This window comes from Neolamprologus brichardi, chromosome 23 (genome assembly GCF_056152115.1).
Source record: "Neolamprologus brichardi isolate AB-2024 chromosome 23, ASM5615211v1, whole genome shotgun sequence".
Classification (NCBI taxonomy): domain Eukaryota; kingdom Metazoa; phylum Chordata; class Actinopteri; order Cichliformes; family Cichlidae; genus Neolamprologus; species Neolamprologus brichardi.
Window position 1 is genome coordinate 41,314,033 of NC_142125.1, and position 12,669 is coordinate 41,326,701.

Consider the following 12,669-nt stretch of genomic DNA (forward strand, 5'->3'; position numbering starts at 1 on the left):
AAACGGAGCAGCGATCAGTCATCAACAAGGAAAGAGGGAGACTCTTTACTAAGCCGATGCCGTGGACGTTTTCCTCTCGCCCCTCCGGAGCTCATTCATATTGAATCGAGCCCATTAACAGTTATAAGACCAGATTAAAATGCTTTATTGGATTTGAAGCGAGCCACGATCCGCCTCTGTTCACAATCAAAGCGTTCGCACACGCCAATATGGCAGATGTAGCAGCAGACAGATTTCCCTTAATGTGATGGCGCCGAAGGGGATACATTTTCATTAATCTGCACATGACAGGTCGTTTTTTAGGTCTCTAAAAATGGTTTTAAACAGCATCCGAGACACACCTACAATTCAGCCAGGACCACTATGATCAAAAAGGATCGCTGCTTCCACCTGCAGAGGGTTTCTATTTGGTGGTGTGGAGGCGAGGCAGGCATCAGTCACATGACAATAAGTGGAAGGTACAAAAGGAGGAGCTGGGTTGGGTTGCAAAGCGGCTTACAGGTGCAGTCTCTGTACTTCTGTATTTCTGAAACAACATTCACAGACTTTTAAAGCTTTTCTCTGATTTAATTCCTGTTCTGCTGCAAATACGTCTTGACTACAAGGCAGACTGATACATTAAACTCCTGGATAGTGAAGCAGCATCTGCATGAAGCTGTAGACTGTGGTATTTGTTTGTTTAACACTATCAGCTGGACGCATGTGCCTGGCCGTTTACTCCTGTGAGAGTTAGAAGACTGAGCAGGCCCACTCGGTGCATAACAGGTAAAAAGTGGTTGACAAACATCTTACCTTGGTGGCTGTGTGAAGTCATTGCTGCCAGGTCGGTCAGGTAGACGTCCACGCAGTACGGCGAGTGTGCACCCAGCTCGTCGCGTGTGCGTGTGTGTGGACTGACAGATGTACGTCTGTGTGTGTTTGAGTTGAAGTACGGATGTGGTTCACAGGATGGTAATCAGGAGCCTGCCAGAGCCAGAGCTGGGAGGAGGAGGACAGTGTGGGTTTGAATGCGTGTTCAGGCTGATCCAACACTCGGGACGGTCAAACGGGAAACAGGAAGCAGACATCCGGCAGCAGCCAATCTCCATTAGCTTATTGATCCGGCAACTCCAATCAGAGTGGCAACTCGCTGTTTAGCACCAACCTGTGGGAGAGGACGAAAAGGACAATGTTTTATTTAAACGCTTCACATAAGAGAGAGACACCAGCTGGCCTGTCACAGGTCGGTGCTGTGTGCTGCTCAATAAGAAGAAACAGGAAACCTTCTTAGCAGGAGACACTACAGCAGAAAGATGCTCGTCACATGGTTTAGTAGAAAGTTAAGAAGCAATTTCCCCATGATATCGTTTCCAAACAGCTCCGATGTACTGTAGCTACATGTGCACGGTATATTTATACAGCATATAAACCGAGGAAGTCAAAGTGGGCGGGACCAGTGAAGCTCTCCTTTCTGTCACTTTAAAGTTTAACTAAACATTTAACCCCTGAGACATTTCATTCAAAGAAAACGAGCTGATTTCAACGGCACATTTTATGTTTTTTTACATCATAAAGTAATTCTGCTTTAAAAAAGGAAAGAAATCTGCCAGCACGACTCTTCACGGCCAAATTGTAAAAAATTAATGTATAAAATGACAGAAAAAGTTCTGTTAGCTTAACGCCAAGACTTTCAAGAAATTATAAGACAAAAGGTTTTTGCTAATACACAGAAAATCTCCTGGTTTTCTTTTTCATTTGTGTTTTTTTACTGTGAATCTTTTTAAAAAAATAATAAATTTCTAAATTAGCAAAAAACCCAAAAACATTTCTGTCATTTCACTGTTTATCTATTACTTCTTTACTTTAGCGGAGTATGAATGTGTCGTGAAACGCTGTGTGGCAGGAGACGAGGACTCACAGACTCAGGGGATGAACTCAAAATCACAGCTTTATTTGCTGGTCACAGAAAAACGAGCATTCAAAGTAAACTCAGCTAAACTGGGAAACGATGAACTAAAACTCACACAGACACAGGACACTCCACACAGCAAGAGGGACGACATGACACTGACTCAGAGAAACAGGGTTTAAATACACTGGGAAGTAACGAGGGGAATGAGACACAGAAGGAGAGCACAGCTGGGAGAAATCAGAACTGACGAGACAGGGAGCAAAGCAGGATACACTCACATGAGACACAGACCTTCAAAGTAAAACAGGAAATAGCACAGACGCAAACTAGACTAGGGGAGACAGCAACTAAGAAACACAGACAACACCAACAACAAAGAGACACAGAGGGCAGCTACTAAATACTCAGAGAACTAAACACAAAACAAGAAAACCAAACTAAGACACTAAAGAATAAGCTGGGACAACAAAGAGAACTAAGAACATAATACAAAAAACTCAGAGGCACAAGAAAGTCAAAACACTGGGTCACTGACCAGGACCGTGACAGAATGATTGCAGGGGAAGCTCTTTATAAGCTGTAAAACTTATTAAAGTCTTTGGCGGGTCTGTTGTGGGCCCCGGGCCTTACGTTTGACACCCCTGATATGAACAAAGCAGGAGCTCTGGTACTCTATTCGATCCAGATATTACAGACAGTTATATAAGCCGTGATATTTACAGTAGAGCTGGGCGATAGAACGATAACGATATGTATTGAGAAATAACTTTTTCTCGATAGAAAAGTTAAACTATTGCGATGGACCTCATCTCTTTTTCCTCTTAAAAACAAAAAACAAAAAAAACAGCCAATCCAAATTAAGTAGCGCAGAGCCGAACCAATCACAGCCGCAGCGTCACGTCACGTGACTTGTTACGTACAGCACAAGTGCCAAGCCGCACATGTGTATTTGTTTGGGAAGCAGCCAGCCGCCGTGCCGCCCGGGTAACGGAGGAAATGAGTGTGCCGACTAGAGAAAAATCAACCGAGCGTGAGCGAAGGTTACCGAAGAGAAAACCGATGATGGTTCCAATGCCGGAGAGATTGTCGAACGGAAGAGCCGTAGAAGCTCCGTAGTGTGAAGGTATTTCGGCTTTTTCAAGTCTGACAAAAACAGAGTAGCGCACTGTAAATTGTGCCGAAAGCAAGTCTGGAAATACAATAAAGCGGTGCATGCTCAATCTCTGACTGGAAGCGCTAATTCGTCATTCGGCTTTTGTCAGACTAAAGTAACTGTTAAACTGTTTGAAAAGCTCAGCTATACAACAAGGAGAGATCGAGAATTTCCTTTTAGTTCTCAGTTTATTTGATATTGACAAAAGTTAGTCAATTTTGTCTGTTCTTCTGTAAAACAAACTAAGATTTATTTTTAGAATTAATATTTTGTTTCTAAGTGGAATTGACAGTTTAGTCTGTTTCGTTTGTTCTGTTTTGAAACTTAAACGCTTTAGCAGCTGCCTTTTGTGTAGTTTGCAATATTTGCCGTTATTTATCTGAAAAAGTCTCATGTTCCTTAAGTACATCTACCCTGTTGAACTTATCATGGGAAATAAATATTTAAATCAAAACAAGCTGCTGATTATTTCACATTTTACTTGTGAGCAACGGCACATTTAAATCTTACAAATATAGTTATTTGGCTTATATCGTGATATATATCGTTATCGCCTGAAATGAAAAAAACATATCGTGATATGAAAAACTCTCCTATCGCCCAGCTCTACTGTATTGTTCTCAGGTCTGTACACAAGATGACTGCAAGGACTGCTGCTAGTATCACAAACAACACGTGCATCCTTTAAATGCCTCGCACTCGCAGTTATTTACAGCGCTGATCTTATAGTGACTTCCATACGGATGTGCCAGCTGCTGACTGAGGACATATCACTTACATTACAGACAGATTTAGCTTGGTCATCTATAATTGTTGCTATAACTCTAGCAACATGCGTTTGTAAGTAGAAGTTAACTACAGCTAGTAAAGCATTTTTTAGGTCTTTTATGGCATAACAACAGATTGAGGCCCAAAAACAGCCAAAGCAGGTTTGCACAATTAATCCTTTCTCATGCTTGCAAATAAATCAGCTGTTTAATGAACTAATGGTTTCACTTTGTAAACAGTCTTAATGAGAATAAACAACTTTCACAATGCTGGAAAGTCTTCTGGCTGCAGGGATAGCAAACCCTGGACATTTGCAAACATTTCCAACCTTAGCAAATCATCAAATCCTGCTCCTAGAAATGCACCGGTGAGTTTTCAGAGTAAAATACAGAGTTCCAAGAAGTCAACGCAACCCTGGGTTCAATGATACACTGCGAGGAGCTGTAAACCAATCAGGCAATAAATAGCTTTTCCTTGAGATAGCGTCTTTTTGACTGAGGCGCGCTGGGGATTTCACAAAATTCCCCAGTAGGATGCACTGCGTTCACGGCAGAAATCGGTGGAAAGATCCCATTAAAAAGCAAAAGAGAAAAAGATTGTGTTATTTGCCTGGTAGGAGGCTCTTCTTTGTTTTTTGGAGGTAACTGATTTGTCTTCCTGTTGCTTCTGGAAATATACGACTGTTCTTTTCTTTGTTTACGGAGAGTGGCCTGGATTCCTTGGGCCCGGAGCACCGGTGTCAGATGTAATAACAGCTCGGCCCTAAAGTATCAAGTCGACTTTACTACTAGTACAAAATTCAAGGGGCCAGACTGCCCGGGGGTGAGGTTGAAAGATTTGGCCGCAGAGACACAAGGGGGTATGGGGGCAGCGCCCTTGTGTGTGTGTTTGTGTGTTTGCAGAGGTCTCAACCGTCCTCTGAAGCAGGATGGGATGTGCATGTGAGTGTGTGTGAATGCATTAAAAGGAAAGGAGGGGGGGTAGGGGGGGACTCTCAAGACAAGAGGGCCAGACACTGCAGCCGCAGGACAAATTGCCCCCCCCCCCCCCCCCCCCCCCCCCCCAAACCAAAAAAAAGTCGGTCACTGCACAGCTCACGCACACTTGCGCTTTGTGATGGAAAAGCAAAGCAAGGATTGGTGGAGGGAGGGCACAGGCGGGCAGGGTAGGGTGGGGGGGGACTGTGTGTGTCATGCTGACACTCCAGGGGGGCTTCATGCAACACCAATCCCCCCAGGGCATCTCATCTGTCTCGGGAGGGGTACTCATGTGTGTGTGTGTGCGCGTGTATATCCCATAGGCCATTGTCCCTAAAAATGAGCTTGCTTGATGCAGGGTGACAGATCTGGGGAGACAAGCCCTGAAGCCCAAAGTGAGCAAAGAGTGAAAAAAACAGAGTGATGCTCAAAATTACACCAGTATTAGCAAAAGAGAAGCATGTAAGATAAGAATAACCCTCAAAAGAAATTTAATATGCACATCACAGCTACAGATGACAGCCACAAAAAGGTGGGTACACAGTTCCTCCCCTTTCAGCCCAAACTCTCAAACACGACAAACGGCTTCATTCACCTTCCCAAACTAACGTTTCCCCATAAGAACTATTTCGTGCGGAAGGCGACACTTTGAATCGACCCCTAACGCGTTGCTCTGATGTCGCTTTAACGGCTCCGTACGCCCCCATTCACAAAAAAACAGAAAGATTGACGCATGCAGAGAATTACCACCGCCCATCCCGAACCATTCACACACACTCACACACAAACACACACTCACGCGGGCCCCTACCTTCATTTCAAGCAATTTTTCCCTTCCTCGCCATTAGCACCGGGAAAAAGCGACAAAATGCGCACGAGCTCAGTGTTTTATCGCGTTAAAGCCTTTGGCTCTATAAATAGCTCAGCAACAATCGGCATAATAAACACCGCCCCCCCCCCCCACACACACACACACACACACACACACACTCCTCCTGCCTCTCCCCCCTTCTCTCCTTGTTGCCAACACACTTCCCGCCCGCAAATAGTGCAATAAACCCGTGAAGGATATTTTGTAGCTAAATCGTTACAAGTCGCAAAAAGAAACGGAAAAGACAAAAAAAATAATTCCTCCCAGGATTCAGATGTGACTCAGACTCCGAGGGGAGTCGTTTAAAACGTTCAATCGCGAGCGAGAGGGCGAAAGCGAAGATGAGCGGAGTGAAAACTTCAGCCGGACGTGGTTTTTCATGAAGCCTGCCCGTGCATCGCATCCCTGCCTTGGATATCAACATCAAAGCGAGGCTACACATTCAGCCACAGCGGCCACAGGCACACCAAAACAGCTCACCTATACACGGGCCGGGAGGAGGCCAGTCGTCCCAGCATGTGTCCCAAAGCGGCTGCCCTTTTTTAAAAAAGAAAATAAAAACAAATCTCTCCCATGTTAGCACTCCGAGGGGTTTTTCTCCTCTTTTCCTCAACGCAGGAGGACGGGAAGAAAAAAATCATCTCCTGACAGATTCCGCCATACTGGATTTTTGTTACAGCCCCAGCGTCACATGGAGCGCCCCTGCATTCACCAGAGGCGGGGTCAGGCTGATGAAAATGTGATCATCTACGAGCAGACAGCGTGGTATGTGTGTGTGTGTGTGTGTGTCTGTGTGTGTGGCAGGTTGGATAAATGCGTGTGATTCTGGCCGAGGAAAAGAACTTTTTCTGGGGCGTGTCCTGTATTGTAATATCCGTGCATGCGGTTCCCCGAGCGTCATATACGCGCATTACCTTGTTTTTATAACTTTGTGCAGCTTTGAGCCAGCTATAGATGTGCGTGCACACACTTTACACTTTTACTGCGTTTTTATGGAATCACGGGATCATTATCCCCTTCCTGTAGTGCACTATAATTAGACACTATTGCAGTTTGTTGCATCCCCCCCTAAAAATATTGGATTTATTATCCTTTATTTTATTATTACTATCCTGAGGCACCTATGCTACCTTATGGCATTTATCATGATGGTCTGCTCCACGTGATCACAGCTATATATAGCCTGTACATCTTCAGGCCAAACGTTTATGTGTTTATGTGGATGAAGAGTATTATTATTATATTATTAGTATCAATAAAGAGTCTTGGATCTTTCATTTTTCTGGGTTGTGATCATTATATCTCTAATCTGCTCTTTCCTGTTCTGCTGATTGACTTCTATAAATGACTTTTTCTAATAACCTTATCTTAGTTTATAGCAGCTTTATCTGCCTTAGTGTCATTACTACACTCCAAGAAGGTTCTAGTAGTAGCAGTACTGCAGTGCTATTGGCCAATAGAGTTTTAAACTGGTATCTGAGCACTTATGTAAAAGCAATACTTGTTGCTGCAACAGAACAACACTGATGTCAATCTGTAGACTGAGTTCCAGTCAGTGTTAACTGAAATCAAAAGCAGAAAGAGACCAAATCCTCAACAGTAACCGAACATTTCATAATGCGTTATTAATCTATTTATGTTGTAGTTACTATGTGACAGCAGTTTTCTGCCTGTAATGCAATATTTCTAGCCTTACTTCAGTGGCTCAACGGCAGCAAAATGGAACAAACATTTTTATCCAATTCCCGTGCATTGCAACGTGAAACGCCCTCCATGCTGCCTGCTCTAATCCAATATGCTTTATTTCCATTACTCTGTATTTGATTGTGCATCTCAGCAGCCACCCACAGGCAAACCTGCAACACTGCTGCCTGCCTCAGCTGACTCAATTACTGTAATATGCTAACCAGTCTCTATATAGGCGACATCTGACGGCGGAGACAGCGTTATTATTCACCCAGTGTGAGCAGACTACAGAGCTCTGCTGTGATTTCAGCTGCTCTAATAACCCTGAGGCGGCTTCGGTGGCTCGCTGAAGTCTACGGAGACGTTTTGGAAAGATTTGATTCTGAAGTTGTTATTCAGGAAAGGAAAGAAGCTCGTTTTTTATTTTCATGAACATTGCTCCAACACAAATATTTTCAGTATATTTGAAGGAGAAATGTTGATTGTTGTTGTCTCCCAGGCTGTCATGTGACGTGCAATCATTTTAGCCGTCACATCAAGCCATTATTTATCTAGTATGTAGATGTTTTAGCATCTTTGATTTGAATTTTCCCAACATGACTGAACTGTCAGTATTTGGGTCAAGTTAAAATCTTCAAATATTTTATCTACCTCCAGGTTTTATATAGCTCCAGGCTTCATCAGTAAAGCACCTGTTCTAAACTTTTTTACCTTGAAGAACTACACTCATCGGCCACTTCTTGCCATGTACACCTGTTCAGCTGCTTGTCAGCACAAATGTTGTATCAGCCAATCACAGGGCAGCAACTCAGTGCATTTAGGCACTGCTGAACTGGAAACTGAGGCTTCACTTCACACAGGCTCACCAAAATTGCACAAATTAAAGACTGAAAAAAGTTCTTTATTTCTGCTGTGACAGGTGGTAGGGTCACAATTTGGCATAGACTAACATGAAAGCATCTATGCTGCATCAACAGTTCAGGCTGATGCTGCAGTAATGGTGTGGGGATATTTCCTTGGCACACTTTGGGTCTCTTACTATCAACTGAGGATAATTTAAACGTCACAGGCTACCTGAGTATTGTTCCTACCGTGTCGTACCTTTATAACCCCAGTGTTGTGATTGTTACACAATATATGTTAAATGTGTTAAATTACTCTACCTTTTATTACTTTTACCTAAGCTCAATGATAGTTTCGTTCCAGCTAACAGGCTTTTCAGATAAGGCTACTTTTATTTAACACATTCTTTCTTCCTCTTTCAGTTTATTTGCACCATTTATAAATTTAAAGTACTTTTAATATTGGCTATTTGACTAGCATTAACAGTTAGCCTACTTTTACATTAGCCCGCTATTTAATGTGTTTGTTTGTTTGTTTTTGTTGAATTCTTCACCTGTTACATTTTCAAACATAATTAATCAACAGTTGCAAATTTCAATCTTTCGCTCCTTTTAGGTTTTAATTTACACATAACTTTAGATATGTTCTTCTAGCTGGCCTGCTATTTAGCATGCAATATTTTTATCTAATATTAGCGCAACTATTTTAGCAAACATACACAAAATTTGTCACATGCTTTAAATTATTATGTATTTTTCTATTTCATCTCCAAGTAATTTATAATAATTTAGAATTACACAGCATCATACTGGTAGTTTCTTTTATCATTAATGTTGCATGGAGTTGGTTCATTATCATTTTTCATTTGCTCTCCTCGTCTACGGGGAGATCAGAGGTCAGGGTCCACCAGCGAGTCCTCGCCTTGCTCAAGGGCACCTCAGCCGGGGCAGATGCTTAATTGCCCCGGCTGACCTTCTCTTTCTCACTGTCAAGGTTTTCACCGCCGTCAGAAGACCTTCTTTATTAGTTTTAACTCGGGCCCAGCTTTGTGCTGCTCCACTACGACTTGCATTTATTAATCAAGGTCGCTCCTCCTTTGCAGCAGGCCCCTGAGGGACAGCTGTATCCATAGCAACAAAAGATGATAATTTAGGGATGAGCTAGGGAGTTTCAGTTACGTAAGGCAGTCGGACTTGGAGGCATCTCTGATATGCTCGTGTAAGGTCTTTGGAGCTGTTGACCTTCTTTCTCTTTATGTATGCAGACATAAGATACATTTACCATCTAATTACAGAACTTAGACATGACTTTCCAGTTTAATTAATATCTTTCAGGGCCAACTGCAAAACCATACCTTTCTCTACGATATAAAAAATATATAGAAAGGCAACTACCAAAAGTTTTTTTTTTTAAAGTCAAGTTAAGAGTGAAAAATAATGCTAATGGCTGGTCTGACTAAACGTTTGTATCACATGACAGTCTATCCAGTAGTTTATTACTTTTGTCTTGAGCAAAATGAGACGTTTTGTTGGTAGCTGAGCAAATGTAACGAATAAACAGCTATAAAAGCTGTGTTAATAAGAAGAATCATGGCTCTCGGTATATTTGGAAGGTAATATGCCCTCATTGTCTCAAACTCTGCACAAAAGCACAGAGTTTATACTCGGGTTGTCAGGGAGCACAAATTGCTCTTGGACATCTGCATCTGTATTGTTTGTGTACAAGCTTTTGCTGACGCAGACATGCATAAAACAGTCAAACGTGCGCGTACGAGCAAGTGTGTGAGTGCGTCCAGGGCAATGATGTCAAAGCAGGGATTAGATTGGCTTATATTGCCCAGAGCAGCACATTTGCAATTCAGCGAACACACTCGAGTTGCCAAATCACTGATTGTGTTAACTGTTTTGCATCCAGGGGAGCAGCCATCGCCTCCTTCCACTTTAGAGTTTAGGTCATGAGTGCTTCTTTGGAGCATGATGTGTTTAAAAGCATCGGTCCAAAGAACCGTACATGGTTCTGGCTAAAAACACAGATCCTGAGTAATGTTGTTCCAAAAATACACCATGTTTTTTGGCCAGAGGCTGGGAAGAGGAGTAGTAATCAGGCTAGAAAGTCAACAGGCTGGTGAGCGTGCAGGGCCTGCGCAAACCTCGGCTGTGCTACCACAGCAGACACATCACACACGGGCTGTGGACCAGACCACTTGCAGTGCACACACAACTGGCTGTTAGTGGTTTGTGAAGGGAAGCCGTCGTCTCACCCAGCACGGTCCCACATGAGTCAGTCGCAGCGTGCAGACAAAGCTCGCCGACCTCAGTGTCATAAAGAACCTCGGCAGCCGTGGAGAAAGCACTTCTGAACATCTTCACACCGCATTTGGCAGCGCGCGATCGGACTGCGCAGCCACAACTTCTAACGTATCGGTGGAATTATGGCGTCTGCAACTTTTTCTCTGCGTGTTAGGTTGCGTGCGTGTAGAAAAAAAAGACATCGGGCCCTTCCAGGTTTCCTTGAAACAGGAGCGTTTAAGAGAGAAAAGAGAGCAAATGAAGCCATAAAGAGTTCTTGTTAAAAAGAAGCAGAGCCGAGGCTTCTTACAGTCGAGCCAGTTAGTCTAAAAGTTTCCATCAAAGCCACGCTGAGCTGCATGCAGTAATTACTTCTCACACAGCAACAGCTCCCAGGCCTTATTACTGATACTGTTTTTATGTGCGTGTGCACGTGTGTGTAAAAGGTGCATGTACTGCACGCGCTCACTCGTGGCAGACGAATATGCCTCCACGTCCCATTCAGGCAGAGTGTGCGTTTCCATGTGTGTGTAATAGCACCCCAGATTGTCCTGCTTTTTACACATAAACCAGCTCGCTTGACGGGTCGCTCTCGGTCTAGCTGTCCTGATGACGGCAGAGGGCAGCCCACCCAGCAGGATGTTCCAGAGCATCTGTGTTAAAAACAAAAAGCAGACTTAAAAGCGTTTCTGAAGAGCACTGCTAGCAAGACAAAAAATCCACTACGTCATTTCCAAACCTTAAAAACAAATCAGGCCATTTATTGGCACAGTTCACAAGATAAATCTGAGATATTGTGAGAGTCAATAAAGTAACTGGTCTGATCATTTTTGGCTTTTTGGTGGTTTCAAATTGGAGCCTTTGACTAATTCTTCTGACATGAGGTCAAATTGACTTATTTTCCTACTGAGCAGCAGTTCTCATTAGCGATCACATCATTTTCATAAGCAGTCCATGACATATGAGCTGTAGAAATTAGAGGTGGGAATCACCATACAACTCACGATACGATATTATCACAATACTTAACGCACGATACGATATTATTGCAATTTTTAAAAATATTTTGCGATATTCAGATTCTGTACATAAAGGTAAACTTTATCAATATTCATTTTCTCTAATATCAAAGTCTCACACTCAGTCTTTCTCTCATTTCAGTTTGATTGTTGACAAACTGAACGGTTTGTATTACAGTCTAGTCCAACTTAACTGAATCAACCATCTGGTACAATTATAGCTATTCTGAACTATGCAGTTTATGAAAACTATGCAGCCCCTTCAGCAACTGAAGAATTTGAAAGTAAATTAAAACAAAATATAATTTTACATTAAATAAAAAAGTGTAAAACGTAATTAAAATAAAACATGTCTTAAATTAAAATAAGTAAACTGTCATGTTTATTGCTGCCAAAAACAAGTTAAACACATTTGGACAGTGAAGGAATGTCAGGATTCTTGCTCAGAAAAAGGATCAACATGCTCTGAAGTCAGAGCACAAAAACCTTTTTGTAACAAAATATCGATTTCTGCTGTCCCTGTATCCATACATTATTAGCAAACAAAATATCACCATACTACACAGTATCGATTTTTCTCCCTACCCCTAGTAGAAATGCTGCCTTCTCTTGAACATGATAGAACCACTGGCCTTCACACACACACACACACACACACACACACACACACACACACACACACACACACACACACACTGCAGCTTTAAATGTGTCCAGGTCTGTTTAACTGAAAACCTGCAGAAATCCCCACTTGTATCGTTTTGTTTCATGCTGGCATGTTTAACAGGCAAACTCATCATGGCGAGTGGAAATGCGCTGCTATATACGCTCACTGACCACTTATTTAGCTACACTCGCTCCACTGTTTATTAGCAGCGGTGTCGAATCAGCCAATCGCATGCCAGCAGCTCCATGCATGTGGGCATATAGAGTGGGGAACAAAAGTGATTTTTACATTACTTTTAATGTGATATTTTATACATGGCTTTGTTTTTATGAACATCCATTCCCAGTTTACAGTCACAATTATCTCAATGTGCAGGTTTTTGGACAGGAGGAGGAAACCAAAGAGCCCAAAGGAAACTGACTCGGGCATAGCAAGAACATGCAAACTCCACGGCAAAAGGTCCCAGCCCACGAAGAGAGAGATTAAAAGCCACAACCTTCCTGCCG

The 12,669-nt window shown here is 42.7% G+C and overlaps 1 protein-coding gene across 1 annotated transcript in view; it reads right to left on the bottom strand.

The window, feature by feature from the left end:
* LOC102784618 (histone deacetylase 4-like) overlaps positions 1-6,534 on the bottom strand; it is a 91,917-nt gene extending 85,383 nt beyond the window's left edge. Inside the window, exons 1-2 of the mRNA XM_087835627.1 lie at positions 6,141-6,534; positions 793-1,144 (exon numbers count right to left, since the gene is read on the bottom strand). Coding sequence (XP_087691753.1) covers positions 793-814 — 22 coding nt within the window. The 5' untranslated portion in view covers positions 815-1,144; positions 6,141-6,534. The remainder of the gene's footprint in view (positions 1-792; positions 1,145-6,140) is intronic.
* Between the last annotated feature and the right edge of the window lie 6,135 nt (positions 6,535-12,669).